This window comes from Ascoidea rubescens, assembly GCF_001661345.1.
Source record: "Ascoidea rubescens DSM 1968 unplaced genomic scaffold ASCRUscaffold_7, whole genome shotgun sequence".
In the NCBI taxonomy this organism is placed as follows: Eukaryota; Fungi; Ascomycota; class Saccharomycetes; order Ascoideales; family Ascoideaceae; genus Ascoidea; species Ascoidea rubescens.
Genome location: NW_017962919.1, coordinates 606,389 through 622,256, shown reverse-complemented (window position 1 = coordinate 622,256; position 15,868 = coordinate 606,389). Strand labels below are relative to the sequence as shown.

At 29.6% G+C, this 15,868-nt stretch overlaps 6 protein-coding genes across 6 annotated transcripts; 4 read left to right on the top strand and 2 right to left on the bottom strand.

Moving 5' to 3' along the window:
• Positions 1-3,658: 3,658 nt before the first annotated feature.
• On the bottom strand, positions 3,659-5,031 carry ASCRUDRAFT_76152 (uncharacterized protein). Its single transcript, XM_020193361.1, has one exon. The coding sequence runs from the start codon at positions 4,946-4,948 to the stop codon at positions 3,842-3,844; it is 1,107 nt and encodes a 368-aa protein (XP_020047096.1). The 5' UTR covers positions 4,949-5,031; the 3' UTR covers positions 3,659-3,841.
• A 3,923-nt stretch (positions 5,032-8,954) lies between these two features.
• On the top strand, positions 8,955-10,688 carry BUB3 (Bub3p). Its single transcript, XM_020193360.1, has one exon. The coding sequence runs from the start codon at positions 9,062-9,064 to the stop codon at positions 10,331-10,333; it is 1,272 nt and encodes a 423-aa protein (XP_020047095.1). The 5' UTR covers positions 8,955-9,061; the 3' UTR covers positions 10,334-10,688.
• On the bottom strand, positions 10,109-10,688 carry RPC11 (DNA-directed RNA polymerase III core subunit RPC11). The gene has a single exon (XM_020193359.1). The coding sequence runs from the start codon at positions 10,652-10,654 to the stop codon at positions 10,352-10,354; it is 303 nt and encodes a 100-aa protein (XP_020047094.1). The 5' UTR covers positions 10,655-10,688; the 3' UTR covers positions 10,109-10,351.
• A 241-nt stretch (positions 10,689-10,929) lies between these two features.
• On the top strand, positions 10,930-12,594 carry IPI3 (chromatin-binding/pre-rRNA-processing protein IPI3; the record flags this gene model as incomplete). Its single annotated transcript, XM_020191820.1, has 1 exon — positions 10,930-12,594. One exon carries the CDS (start codon positions 10,930-10,932, stop codon positions 12,592-12,594), a length of 1,665 nt encoding a protein of 554 aa, XP_020047093.1.
• Positions 12,595-13,692: 1,098 nt separating this feature from the next.
• On the top strand, positions 13,693-14,481 carry ASCRUDRAFT_76148 (uncharacterized protein; the record flags this gene model as incomplete). Its single annotated transcript, XM_020193358.1, has 1 exon — positions 13,693-14,481. A coding segment is annotated over one exon (504 nt), but the record flags the coding sequence as incomplete, so codon positions are not given.
• Positions 14,482-14,890: 409 nt separating this feature from the next.
• On the top strand, positions 14,891-15,793 carry STE3 (Ste3p; the record flags this gene model as incomplete). The annotated part of the gene is made up of 1 exon (XM_020189704.1): positions 14,891-15,793. A coding segment is annotated over one exon (903 nt), but the record flags the coding sequence as incomplete, so codon positions are not given.
• Between the last annotated feature and the right edge of the window lie 75 nt (positions 15,794-15,868).

The window sequence follows — 15,868 nt, the reverse complement described above, 5'->3', positions numbered from 1 at the left end:
AAATCTAGACGAAATAAAAATTCAAAATTTCTCAAAAGTTAATGAATTAAACCAATTAGTAAACAATTTGCAAGAATCAAACAAAACTCTTCAAGATGAAATTCACCTATTTCAAGAAAAGAATAATCAATTACTATCTTCAAATAATAATCAAAACTCAAAAATTAATCAATTATATGAAAAATTACTTGGAAATAATGACTTGCTTGGAATTAAAAACAAAGAAATCATCGATTTAAATTCTCAAAAATTGAAATACTCAAATGATTTAGTCAATTTGAAAAATTGCTTCAATCATGTAGCCCAATTTGTTCAATTATTAAATTCAGAAGTATCTAATCTTGAAAATTCTATGAATAATAAAAATAATCTCTTATTTGATAACTCAGATAAAATAATCTCAAAGATAAAATATTTAGTTGAACAACAAACTCAAATTTTAGAACATTTTGAAATCAATAATGAAATTGATATAAATGAAATAAAAGAATCAAATAAATCAATGAATGATTTTGATGAGAACTTCTTGGAACTTGAAGATTTTATTCAAAATAATAATAAAAATAATGAAAATAATTTATATTCCAAAAATTTCAAAAATAATCCAATAAGTTCAAAGTTTGACTCTAGTAACCAACCAATTAAAGATCCAGATTTTATTGATGATGATCTTAATGCTTTTGATGATAAAGATGAAATAATTACATACTTGAAGATAGAAAAAGAAGAAAAAGAAAATGAATTATCAACAATTTCCAAAGAACTAGGCTCTGCTAACAAAATAATTGATTCACTAAATTCTCGACTAGAATTATATGAGGATAAATTGAAAAAAGCTTATAATAATAATCAAAATGATGCTCAATTAGAGTTAGACCACAATAAATCATTAATGGAAATTGGTTTATTGAAAGAGAAAAATCAAAGTTTACAAAAAGAACAAAAAGAATTTGAAACCAAAATCAGACAATTGAATAATGAATTAAAAAAATTAAATGAAAAAATTGAAGGTTTACAAAGAACTAATGATAATTTGAAGTTTGAAGTTGAATCGAAAAAACAAGAAATTGAGTTATCTAAACAAGAAATATTAGATATTCAAACTAAATTAACGAAAACAATTGACAGTCATAACAATTCAACTAATGTCCATTTACAAAATCAAACAAAAATTAATAATAATACAAAAGTTCAAGAACTTGAAGAAAAAATATCTTCTTGGGAGAAAAAATACAAAGATTTATACACTCAATCAAACAGTGTTATTTCTTTAAAAACTGATCAAATAAACAGTTTAACCGGCGTACTACAATCTAAAGATGAACAGATAAACTCTTTAGAACTTCAAAAAAAATCACTTGAAATTCCTAAAAATCTCCAAGAAAATAACAATAGCCAGTTAGCTGAATTAATCAAGCAACTTATTGAGAAACTTTCCAATGACTTTTTTTCAAAAATTCCAAAAGAGGAATTTTTAAAAGAGATCAATTCATTACAAAGCGATGTAAAAAAAATATCTGAATATCTTGAAAAGCAAAAAATCCACAATGTAGCTGGGTCTGCCAATATTTCTGCAGATAAACTTGAGAGTCTTAAAAAAGAATGGGAGGTGGAATGTGAACCTAAAATTATTGAAAGAATTAAGAAAGAAATATCTGCAGCCCGAAAAGCATTTGAAAAGAGTATTAGAGCTCCTTCTGAAGAAAAATTAGAACGGATGACAAATGTTAAAGTTCAAAAGTTTAAAAAGGAATTTGAACCAAAAGTCAGAGAAGAGATTGAAAATGAATTTAAATTATCATTTTCTAAGCTTGAAAAGGAAACTCAAGATAAACTTAGTCAGCAACTTTTGCAGCATGAAAGATTAATCGAAGAACAAAATTCTGCTCACGAAAAGGACAAATTGAATAATGCTATTCAATTACAAACTGCAAACCAGCAAAAAATTAAAAAGTCATTTGAAGATGGTAAAGCTGCCGCCACCCAGCAGTTTAATTTTAAAACAAAGTTACTTGAAAAACAAGTTCAACGATTGAAATCTCAGTTGTCGACGTGCGAAACTGAAAAAGACGAATTAGAAACCAAGGTAAAAGATCTTGAAACTATTATTAAGACAATTAAGCTTGAGAAAGAGCGATTGAATGTAGAGCCTAAGTTCGATGAAAAAAATAATAAAGAACAAACAAAAAATATTATTATTGATAGTAAAGATGAGATAGAGAAGCTTGAAAATGGCGTTATTGAAAATCACACGTTGAATACAATAAGTAAAGATAATAGTAAAACCGTTAAGGTTATTTCTAATAATGGGCTTGATTCTTCGCTGAAGATTGAAAATAATAGAATTAAAGAGAATATCTCAAACGAGGAAAAATCCGAAGCAAAATCTGAAGCCAAATCTGAAGCCAAATCCGAAACCAAATCTGATAAAGATGAGGTTGAAAACACTATTTTGAATGTTTCTGATCTGAAAACTGAAGTGGATAAAAAACTATTGGGGTCTCAGTTGGATGCTGTTGATGACTCTATTCAGCCCATAATTGAAATAAGTAAAGTCGAAACAACTATACTGAAAGATTCAACAGACCAAGAGCCTATTTCTAATGAGTTAACAGAAAACACACGGGATATTGAGGTTGAAATGACTGCACCAGAAAATTCAATAAGGTCAACTGATGCAGCCGATGATTTGGTAATGGTAGTTGAAACCCCAGGTTTACAAGATTCAATAATAGAGGTTAAAAAGCCCATGTTGGATCATCCAGCAACAGGCGATGAATTATTAATTGAAATTGAAAAACAAAATGAGAATGTGGTTACTGGAACTGAAAAATTTGTGAGAGAAGAAATTGTTGTTGACCAACTAAACTATGAAGAGATTGAAATTGAAATTGAAAAAGAAGAGAAAAATATTGATTTAGAACTTGTAAATACAAAAAAGGTTGTTAATAATTCTGAAGAACAAGTTAATATGATTGAGAATACAAGTTCAATTGAGAGTATTGTCCAGCAGTTTATAAGGCCTGTTTTAGTTAAACCAGAAATTCAATTTCCATTTGTGGTTGATGAAAGCCAACAGCAGATTATAAATAATATAGCAATCAAGCCCCAGCTATCAAACATTTCAGAGATCAGTAAAGAAAGTAATAAACGAGTTGCTGATACTTCATTAGAGAATTTAACTGATAAGAAAGTTAAAAATTAAACAATTGGATAAAGGAAAGCAAATTCAAAAAGCCAAAAAAGGATGATGCTGGTTATATTTTATGATTTTTAACAGTTTTTTTTTGTGTCATGATTTTATGTTAGTCTTTAATATATAGTTAATCATTATTTGATATTTCTTTTGCAAAAAAAAAGAAAAAAAGAATTAAATATATGTATTATTAATATTATTATATAAATTAAGCTACAAAATATCATAGTAGCTTTAAAACATAACAAAAAAACGAAAGAGGGATAATAAATTAAATCAAACCCAGACAATTGATAAAAATTAAAAGTTAATTAGATTAAAAAGTCATTAACAGATTTGAATAACCATAGTAGAAAGTATACCAAAAGAAGTAAAAAAAATATCAAAAAAAAACCAAAAAATAAGTGAATAAAGTAAAAAAACAAAAATTAAACATTAAAAGAACGATATGCTATTATGCAACTAAGTTTATCTTATTTAATCATAATTAGAGAATATGATAAAGCAGAGAAAACTTAATTAAAAAAGCATTGTATGAGACCAAAACAGAGTAAAGCATGGTTCTAGAGAAGCAAAAAAAGTAGTGAATTAAATGTTGAGAATTGGTGAATACTTGAAAAGAGAAAGATTTCCAGGTTTAAAAAATCATATTAAGAGCTTTTGGTGATTAATGCTATTGAAAGCATAAGGGTTCGAATCAATAGTTGATGGCTTTAAGGGAGAGGAATTGATTGAGAGATTATAGCGATGGTTATTATTACGAGAAGAAAACTTATAAGGCAATGTCTTTGATCTGAGAACATCAGCTTGATTTGTGGTTAGATCGATCAAATCAATGGTTGATTCATTTGGTAATTCGTGTAAAGTGGAGAGGTTATGGTTGGGAGAAGCAAAGGGATTGTTTGAATAAGGATTGGAGATAGCTCTGTTGATATCTAGCGATTTAGAGGATCTTGAAGCTGGAGAGGAGGAGGAGAAGTTTTTGTTATGATTTGAAGATTCTTTTGCTTTGCTGTAATTGTTGTTATTATAATCATCATCATCGCTATCATTATCGGAGGAGGAAGAGTGATTTAGTTTTCTTTTTAAATCAAAAGAGGATCTAATATTTGGTTTGTTGAATTCGGATCTTAATTTTTGGAAATTCAATCTAAAGTTGTTTAATTGATTTGAATCGGATAAAAGAGTTATAAAATTTGAAGAATATCTTAAAATTTTTAGTAACAAGGTATCATTAACGCCAATTTTTTTGATTATGGCATTGTTTTTATTGTTTTTAGTATTATTAATATTATTGATATTATCTACTGTAAATATGTCATTTTTCTGAATGATGTAGTTTGTATTTAAGATGACAAATTTTAAATGATGAAATAGCCAATTGTTCTTTGACCAGAAAGAAAGGAAATCATTTGAAGAACATTGTAGTAGGAAGTTGAACAATAGGATTAGATTGTATAGGTTGATAATTTTGAAGAATTTTAGTTTATTTAATAAGAATTTTTCGATTTTTTTGTTAACCAATTGCAAGTGTTTAATTATAAAGTTATTTATGATTAGTAAGTTTGAGGAATCAAAAGTGTATAAGGAAATTTCATTTAGTTGAGAAATCTTTGTGATAGAGGGAGAGGAAGAGGAAGAGGAAGAAGCATGATTGTGAGAAGAAGGAGAGCCAAATACAATGAATTTCAATTTTGAATCTAATTTTGAGTTATTCAAAGAATTTGAGAGTAGATTGAGTAATTTTGACATTTTAACTCGGATAATAATAATAATAATAATAATAATTATAATAATTATAATAGAATTTGGGATTTGGAATTTTTAGAAAAAAATAGAGTAATTTGAGATGATTATATATTGTGTAAATAGATCAAGAGGGAATTGTGTTAAATAAACTTCTTTTATGAGGTTAATTAAGGGATAGTTAGCAAGGAAAAATTGGAATAAGCAATTGTTTCAAGATAGAAATTAGATTTGAAATTAAATTAAATTAAGATAAATTAGGTTGGTAATAGTAGTGAGAAGCAAATGACCAACTACGAGAAATCAAGAATCTTAAAACTGGGTGTGAAAGATGGTTGGAGGTGAAGAAGTTAGATGTATGAATTGAAATAGTGGAATAATAAAACAATAAAACAATGAAACAATGAAACAGTGGGATACTAAATCAATAAAACAATGAAATAGTGGAACAATAAAACAATCACAGTTGAATTAATTAAATAATGGGGGAAAATGTCAAGAATGAAGATGGCACAATTCGGGAACAATAGTGAAACATAAACAAGACCCGAAAGAGACCTCAAAAAAGGTTTAGTGAAAAAAAGTCAAAAAGATTTGGGTGAGAACAAGAAGAAAAAAGCAGTAAAAATGAGCAAATTTAAAGCAAAAGAGAGAAAAAGCGAAAGAGTGTGTTTTCGTCGTTTGGAAATGTTTTTTCGTACCGTCGCAGCGCAAACGGAGATAATTGTAAAAATTTTAAAAAGATATGGAAGAGAATATGCTGGTGAGCACGCGGAAGACTTCGCTGCGTTTTTCTCCAAAGACGATATGTTGGCGATGCAATGAAGATGTGGATCTGAACACGGAGAGAGCGGAAGACGCGGAAAACACAAACGGATTTTCGGTAAATCGAAATGCCGAGCAAGGTCTTTAAGAAGTTTTTAGAAAGGAATCGAACTGAAGATCAAAAGAAGAAGAAAAAAGTGCTTACCACTGTGCCAGACAATTACATAATAATGTAGTGATTACACAATCATAATAGTTAGTCAGCAATTACGAAATACAAATTGAGATCATGTGCAGTGTTCAGACGAATATATCAAAGTATATTAATGGAAGGAGGAATACAGTTTTTGAAATAAGATCATAAATTAATAATATAATCAAAACAAAGAGGCAAAAAAAATATATAGCGATCAGTAGATAAGTAGATAAGTATATAAGTATAAAATGGGGGATTTTAATATAGTATATCATACAGGAGTGAGTACAAAAAAGAGAGAAAGAGAGAGAAGAGAAGAGAGAAAAATAAATAAGTGAGACAAAAATGATAAGGGATTAATAATAAATAAAAATAAAAAAAATCAAGATGAATCAGGATAAATCAAGATTAAACTAAGATAAATTAAGATAAATTAAGATAAGTCAATGTAAAATATTAATATTGATATTAATATTAAGTATTAATGTAAAATTATTGATATAAAATTCTTTTCTATTCCTTATTTGATATATTTTATAATGTTTTTTTTTTATTTTTTTTATTTTTTTTTTATATTTTTTGTTGGGGTTTTTTTAAAATTTTTTTTAAAATTTTTTTTTTTGATTGTAAAGTAAATTAATAAATCAGTATAACACAATTTAAATTAATAAGATAAATTTTGTTCAGTTGAGAAAAAAACTTTTGAAACAGAAGATGAAAAGCAAAATAGGGTTAAACCAAAAGAAAAAAAGAAGGAAAAAAAAAAGTAAAGGAGAAGAAGGAGAAGAAAGAAAAAGAGAAAGAGAAAGAGAAGAAAAAAATTTAAAAGTATGCATTATGAAAAAAAAGAATATTTTTAATTTCATTAGATATTTTGATTTAATAATTATGATTATTGATATTAGATTAGATTATTAGATTATTATAATTATAATTATGATTGTGATTATGATTATGATTATGATTATGATTATGATCAAAATGATTCGATCGATTAGATTGATTAGATTAAGTAGAAAAGGATGATTAGATAGATATGTAATCACAGTCTTTGACATATTCAACTTCATAGTAACATATTGAGCACATTCTGTGATCGCATTTTGAACAATATTTATCACCAGCTCCAAATCTTTTATTTATTGTTTCGCAGACATGGCAAACCCAAACAATACACTTTTGCATTTTTGACTATATTGTTATTAGTTGTGGTGGTAGTGGTAATGGAGAATTTAGATTAAATCTAGACTGAATGAGATTGATAGAATGGGATCTATAGTATAAGAGGATAAAAGTATAAGAGGATAAAGGCAATTGAGTGAATAGAATTGAAGAGTGAAGACAGTAAAGCAGAGATATCAATTAAGATATAAAAGGAAGAGAAATCGAAACAGTAATCGAAGCAGTAATCGAAGCAGTAATCGAAGCAATAATTGAAGCAGTAGATGGAATAAATAAAGATTTCTAGAGATCTATGGTGGAGGGATTGCGAGTGGTTATATATTCATATAATCATATATTATAGTGGATTGAATTGAGAAGTTGAGAAATTGAGAAAACAGTAGTTATATACTTATATATATGGTATCTTTATATATATGGCAAGAGATATAAATGAGTTGTGGTTGAATCTTTGGTGCAAAATTTTCAGGTTATTGGATTGTTATAAAAGATTAAAATACAGTCAAGTAAAGTAAAGTCAAGTCAAAGAAAACAAAACAAAATAAAATAAAATTAAATAATTAACATAATTATTAATACTCTTATTATTATTTTGAAAAATTTTAAACTAAATAGTTAATCTAAACCCTCAATAAGCTAGAGCCAAAAAAAAACAATGAAAAAGATGCATTTGAATCCATTCAAACTTAGAATCTAAGACCTAGAGCGAAGCATTAAGAGAACACACAATAGAAGCACAAGAAGCACAAGAGAGGTGCTTTAGAAACGCTCTAAAGATGCTCCAGAAATGCCCTGCAAGTGCTCCAAAAAGATTTCTGAAAGATTCCAAAAAGATTTCTGAAAGATTCCAAAAGGCTCCAGAAAGTGTTTCGTTGGAAGCAGTAATCCAGCGGCAGCAGAGCCACGCGTGTGGCGCACCAGAAGCAGCCGCTCTTTTCTGCTGCTTCCTCTGCTTCCTCTGCTTCCTCTTCCACCGCTGTTTGTGCTGTTTGTGCTGCTCAGACCAGGGGTGCGCTTTGCCGCTTTCAACAATCTTATCGATCTCATCAGACTACTCCCAGCTCGCCAATCGCTGCGGTGCAATGCGTGCTCAGCAGCTGAGACGCGGACACTGCGCGTTTTCTCCGCGATCGCGGACACTCGCCGGAGATCGATCGAGAGCACTGATGCTGGTGCGTCCGCTCTTGGGCTCGTGTTTTTTCGCAGTGGCTTCGCGTCTGATTATCTTGACACGCGTGTGATTGGTTGTGCTCCAGCTGCTGCTGTAGTGCCAAAATAGCACCCTATGTCTCAGATTGACTGCAATCTTATTTCTGTTGTCTGCTCTACCTTGGATTTTTCACTCGGTTTTCCTCGCCGTTGATTGGCCGTCTGCTCTGATTCTCGATTTCCATCTTCACACTCGCACCTCTGTCACTTCCCACTGTCGCTCGATTAAACTTGAATAGGTGCAAGAAGGTAATTTAAACCTATCCATCATACAAATTCCATTGCCATTCGTTCTTCTATTTTCTTATGTCCTCTTGGTTTTGAGTGTGCAATCCCTGCCTCTTTGCCAAATTGCCTCTTTTGTCTCTTATTCCTCCTTATTTCCTGTCGCCATGCTTTTTCGATTAAACTGCACCGCTGCGGCAATTTCTCGTTTGAGTTTTGTTTTTTTCTCGTCTCCCGCGACCCGCTGCACTGGTTCTCAAAATCGCCGCTTTTTCTTTCTCTTTCCCTTGTATTTGCCCTCGGATTTCCCATTCAAGTAATCATAAACAGCACAAAACGTGCACTTCTTCGGTTTGTCCTTTTGTTTTTGTTTACCGATTTTTGCTGATCTAAATTTGACTTAATAAACCTGAAATGATACCAAATGAAATAAAGTAAAATAAAGTAAAATAAAATAAAATAAAATAAAATAAAATAAAATAAAATAAAATAAAATAAAATATGATATGATATAATATAATATGGTATTCATTTAATCTAAAATGTCTTTTATAAACAGTCATGCTAACCAAAATACAGACCTTGATAACGAAAATTCAACCCCCAGAAGAAATTTCATTCAATTACCTCATTCTCAAAGGGATATAATATCTGCCATCAAATTCAATCAATCAAACAATTACCTACTATCCTCCTCCTGGGATGGTTCAATTAATCTATACAATTCAAACAAATATGACGACCTTTTAAACAAACAAAACGATAATACAAACACGAATGCAAACTCGAATACCAACACTGATAAAGACAACGACGACGACGACGACGACGACGACGGTGATGATGATGATGATGATGATATCTTGATATTCAAATACAAATCACAATCTAACACTCCAGTAATAGATATAGCTTGGTTCAATAACAATTCCTACTTTTTTGGTGATATTTATGGTAATATAAATAAAATTGATCTTGTTAAAAATTTAAATATAGGCTTTGATTTTAATTTCAATTTTAACCTCAATAACAACTCTAACTCCAGCTCCAATTCTAATTCTAACTCTAACTCTAACTCAAATTCCAATTCAATCTTATTTAATAACTATCATAAAAATTCAATCAAAAACTTACTATCTGTAGAAAATGAAAACCTACTAATCTCCTCCTCTCTAGATAACTCCATTCAATTCATAGACTTGAGAAACAACAACTCTCAAAACAACAACATCTTAAATTTCGACAATAAAGTCCTCCAATTCGACTACTCATCCCAATCAAAACACTTGCTACTTTCCTCCTCAAACAATCTCATCTACTTGTACGACTTAAGAAACCTTCTAAAACCTCTACAAATCAGAGAAAATGGCCTCAAATTCCAATCAACCGCTTTGAAATTCATGAACAATAATAAAGGTTTTGCCCAATCTTCCATCCATGGAAAGATATCAATAGAATACTTGAACCCTTCTTTGAAATCTCAATTCAACAACTACGCTTTCAAATGCCACAGGTTGTCCTCAAAAAATCTAATCTACACTGTTAACGATATCCTATTCCATAAAAATTTAAACAACATCCTACTCTCAGCTGGTTCGGATGGCTTTGTCTGTATTTGGGACTACCTACTAAAAAAAAGATTGAAAAAGCTACAAAAATTTAACAACCAATCAATTCAAAAAATAGATTTAAATCTAAATAACAACATCTTAGCAATAGCAACAAGCGATGATTCCTTCAAATCTCTAGCTTCGATTCATTCATCCCCAGCTCCATCTAAAAGTTTTATCTACCTATATAATCTTCATTTATAAATGCTTTCTTTCCTATCTCTAATTCTCTCTCCATTGGTGCCCACATTTAACACACTTATAAAACGATGTCATGGGCTCGTCTGCACTTCGAATTTGTAACTGAAAGAAATACGCTCGATCATTCCCACAGTTCTCTATAGGACATTGAGCACTTGTTTGCTCAACATTATCCCACGATCCTTCTCCTCCTAACACATCGTCAACCTCTTTTCGTATCAACTTTTTACGGTCAAACATCTCAACCCCAATTATAGGAAACTCGTATGGACATGTTTGGCACTTGAATATATGGTGTTCATGGTTATCTGCCACTATCAACATATTAGAACAATATGGACAAAATATCAACATTTTCCCTACTCTACTCTACTCTTATCTTGGTTATTATTCATCTCTTTTCTCTTGAAAATGAAAAATTTCAAATTACAGCAAGGCCCTTTTCTTCAGCCCGTTTTGGAAAAATAAAAAAAAATAAAAAAGGGCCTTGCTGCAAAATGAAATTTTTCACTTACATTTTTTTTTCATTGAAAATTTCAATATTTATTTGAATATTTTCAATATATATATACTTTTCGATAAATCAATTATTATTCAAAATGGATGAAAACGTCTTTTATTTGGGTGGAAACGATGACACTGAAAAATATGAAAATGAGTCAGTAGCTTACTACAGTTCAATTCATTCAAACTCTTTAAACTCTCTCTATAAACAAGCAAATGCCTTCAATCACTCCTGTGCTTTAATTAATGATATTAATGACAAAGATAATTTGCACTTTATAATATCTTGCAGAACTAAAGCTCTAATATACGTCTACAATGAAAATAAACACTTGCCCATTCAAAGGATCCCAATCCCTGAAATCTTAACTTCTCTAATATTAGCTTATAATAGCCAATTCTTAATCGGTGGAAGCAAAACTGGTAAAATTTATATATGGGAATTGAAATCTGGTAATTTGATCTTTAACCAAAATTCCCATTATCAACAAATATCAATACTAAAACTATCAGCCAATAACAATTACTTAATCTCAGGTTCAAACGATTCAAAAATTAATATCTATAAATTTTTTGATTTAGTCTCAGTTTATAAAAATAATATTAAACAAAATATAAAACCAATTTTTATTATAAACGATCATACTTTACCAGTAACAGACTTATTTATCACTAAAAATTCAATTAATAATGACATAAAACTCTTCACAACCTCACTAGATTCAACTTGCAGAATTTATAATCTAATCGATACAAACAATTTAAATAATAACCAAAATGAATCAATTAAATTAAAGTCGCAGACAACTTTTGTTTTACCCAATCCAATTCATTCAATTATTGTTGATCCTTTAATTTCAACTATTTATTTGGGGCTAAATAATGGGCTAATTAGACAAATAAATCTATTTAAAATCAATAAATTTAAAAATAATTTATTGGAATCTCTAATTAATACTAATGGCGAAATTATCAATATACCAATTAATGATCAACAAATTACTAACAATAAAATTGACCAAGAAAGTAACAATCAAGAACAACAGGAAATAGACAATGATTTATTCAAATGCCATCAGATAACTACATTAGATGATGGAAAGGACGAAGATGCCAACACTTCTGATGAAATTAAAATAACTAATATGGATTTATCATTGGATTCAACTATTCTTATATCTGGTGACTCTACAGGAAAGGTCTTTGCTTCTGATATCGTCACCAAAAATATCATTAAAACATTTAAAGAAGTCAAAGGATCTGTTTCATTTTTGAAAGTCATTCAAATATCAAAACAGTCATTTCTAAACGATAATAACTTTTTTAATTCCAATAAAAATAATAACTCTAATAAAAATAAAAGTAAATTGAATAATAATCAATTTATTCCCCAGCTAAAGAGATATCTAATTGATAATGATTCTAGAAACCATATTCTTACAACAAGTATTACCAATAACTCTAATAACCATACTACCAAATTTTTAAATGGTTTAAATAATTTTAATTCCTACTTAAATAGAACCACAAGCGAGGAATTTCAATTCAAAAATTACTATACCCCCCAAAACCGTAAAAGCACATCAAACCAATCTTTGCCAAACATAAAAAGCGTTACTTTAAACGATGATGAAAAAGATGCTAAGATAAAAGAGCTAGAAAGCAAATTAAAAACAATAAAGGATGCTTATGGGGAATTGAGAAATATCCACGAAGAACTATATAAACAACACTTTAAATTGATCAAAAACAAACACTAGCAAATAGAAAGCATTTCCAAAACAATAAATATCAGTAAAATCTACCATAGTCTTTTTTTTTCAACAATAATCGCAGTCATCTGTAAATATATTCACAGATAACTGATTCAATTTCCTCAAAATCGACTGCTCTCCCATGCGCGAAACACAGGGAGCAAACTCCCCAACATACATACAAAACGTCTCTTCTTCTCACTCCTTCCTCGCGCCTGACCCACAAAGCGAAAACCCAAACAGAAACAGCACAAAACTGCTCTTTATCGAGGTTTTATTACCAACAGCAGCAGTGTGGAAGTTGCTCAGAATGTCGACACAGATATATCCTCCTATGCCAGCAGATGAGATCTTCAGGATCAGAAAGGACAACCAGGTGAGAGAGGCCAGTTGGTTGATTAAGAACATCATCAAACCATCGTTTCCATCAATCAAGGAAACAATTGAACAGATATTGAAGTATCTCAACGACGAGACCTATTTCAAGCTACCACTATCCTCAAGCAAATCGGAATCAGTCAAGGGGATAATAACGAGATCGAGCTCAAAGATAGTGGATTTGAGTATACTCATAAGATTGAAAAATGTAAATGGGGGCAAACCTTTCAAGTTAAATTTAAACCCAAATCACTCAATAAATCTAACTCAAATTCAGGACTCAATTGATTATTTGATTAGTTCAATATTGATTTTGGATAATTTTGATGACATTGTGAATGCTGCGAATAGTGGTGCAGACAATCTAAATAATAGGTTGCTCAAATTTTTGAATTTCTTGAAAATTTTCAAAAAAATCCTAATTAATATAATTAATTGCAAAAAATTGATCAAATTACCAAATTTAGATCAATTGTTTCCTAATAGCTATTTATCATCAGAATTATTTGAACAAGATTTAGATTTAAATAAGCTAGTTATCGAATTATATTTAAACAATGGTGAAATTTCAATTGAGTTACATGAATTAAAAGAAATCACACATAAACCTTGGAAACTAATCAATAAATTTGAAAAAAGTTATACTGATTTTATTAAATTAAAAATAATCAAAAATACGAATAAAAAAATAGGAATTTATGAAATTCTAAATGATGAAAACAATTTAACTCAGTTTCAGACTTTTAATGACAAAAATGATGATAATAATAGTTTCAAATCAAATGAATATAAAAAAAATGGCCATGGTAAAAAAAAAACAGGAATCTTAAACAGTACTAATATTCATCATTTTATTAATCATGATCATAATCATAAAAAAGTTCAAAATCAAAATCAAAATAAAGGAGATAGCAGTGATAGCGACAAAACAAATATCAATGATGAGAGCAACGATAATTGCACCATTTCATCAACAAATTCCAGCTTGAATTCTTATCAAATCTCCACTCAATCTAATTCTGAATCAATATTCAATAAATTTTTTTCGTCCAAGTATTCAAATCAACATAAATTTGAAAAGGAGTTGGAATATCTCAATAGAAATATTACTTTTAATAACAAAGTCTTTTGGGATTTAAAACAAATTGAAGTTAAAACATCTGATCCTTTATTAATCACTGTTTTTGTTAAACTAAACTCCCTTGAAAACACTTTATTAAACCACTATAATAATTTGAAAAATGTTTTGGAGATTGATGATGAATTAAAGGATTTATCAACAGATTCCTTTACTAATGATTTCAATTATTTGAATCTTGATAAGTAACCTATTATATAATACTCGATTATATTTGATCAGTCTTGCTTTTTTTGTATTTGAAAATGACAAATCCGTAAAGATATACCACTTTATTATTACCGATTTGTTCAAGGACCAACGAACTCAATACGCGAGCCATTTATATAAAGAGATAATAATAAATATTACCAACTAATCCCTTAGTCTGCAACCAAAGTTGCATCCTCACCAATGAATATTCTCCCCGTCTGTTGATTGGAGAAAAGTGCAACTTGATGCTTTTTGGTATTTTCCTAATTTGGAATTCAAAGGAAAAATATGAGATGAAAAAGAAATAATGCTTCAAATTTTGTTCTATAAAAACGTACTTAAAACAATTTGGGGTTACTTTCTGAATATATTGCCTTTGGCCAAGTGATTAGACCTTCAACAAACAAGTGGTGACCATTATCAAAAAGAAAAGAGAATTGTGCTATGGTTTAATCAAATTTATTTATATCTTTATTCATCTTTCCTCATATTATTTTTTATTTCTCTTTTTTCTTAGCTGAGAACCTACTTTAGTTTATTTTCTTTCACGACTGAGTATTTTTGGGATCAATATAAAAATTAACAGTTATAATGGTAAATTATCAAGCACTTTTAATAGTCTTGTCATCCGTGGCATTAATTTGTTTGATTATGCCAGTTTGTGTCCATATCAAAAATCCTGATGGTATTCCATATCTTTCTTTATTTCTTTGGTTGACATTACTAAATATTGAAACACTAGTTAACGCAATTATTTGGGGTGGTGAAAATTTTAGAAGCGTTTGGGATGGAAAAGTCTGGTGTGATTTTTATGCCTATATTAATGATGCTTCAACTACAGGAATCTGTTGTGCGATAACTGGGATAGCATTCCATATGTATTGCATCTTATCCACTAATCGTTTTCTACAATTCAAAAGATGGAAAAAGAATTTGATCTTTTTAACAATTTGTTGGGCTCAACCGATTTTAATTATCTCTTTGTCTTATATTGTATACACAATGAGGTTTGCTATTTTCAAGTTCAATGGTTGTATAGCTGCTCACTCAGCTACTTGGCCTACTATTGTCATCATTATTATGTGGCCCTTGATTTGGTCCATTATTGGTATTATTCTATCTTCTTTAACGTTGTTCAGATACTTTAAAAATAGAAAAGATGCAAAGGATATTTTCCACTGCACAAAGTCTGGTTTAACAGTTGCAAAATTCATCAGATCAATTTTATTTTGCTTTTTAACTTTGTTTATATTGACTCCAATTTTGGTTATCTATTTCATTGAAAATTTTAACATCTATGATTCCTACGACTGGGATAAAGTTCATGACAAGTTAATGTGGTCTCTATCATTTTATCGCTCTATTGACCAGCCTATTTATGATCGTTATGTCTTGTCAGTGTTGTGTTATTTAGCCTTTATTATCTTTGGGTTAGGCAAGGAGACTCATTCTAAGTACAAAGCGTTGTTGAAGTGGATTGGATTATCTTTTTTGGTTAGAAAATACGAGCAACGAAAGCTTGCCAAAAAACTAGAAACATTAAAAAACCTCGCTAATCTACGGGCCTTTGAA

What these genes read in the sequence shown, in the direction of transcription:
- ASCRUDRAFT_76152 (XM_020193361.1), bottom strand. Translation starts at nt 4,948, where the DNA reads ATGTCAAAATTACTCAATCTACTCTCAAATTCTTTGAATAACTCAAAA.
- BUB3 (XM_020193360.1), top strand. Translation starts at nt 9,062, where the DNA reads ATGTCTTTTATAAACAGTCATGCTAACCAAAATACAGACCTTGATAAC.
- RPC11 (XM_020193359.1), bottom strand. Translation starts at nt 10,654, where the DNA reads ATGTTGATAGTGGCAGATAACCATGAACACCATATATTCAAGTGCCAA.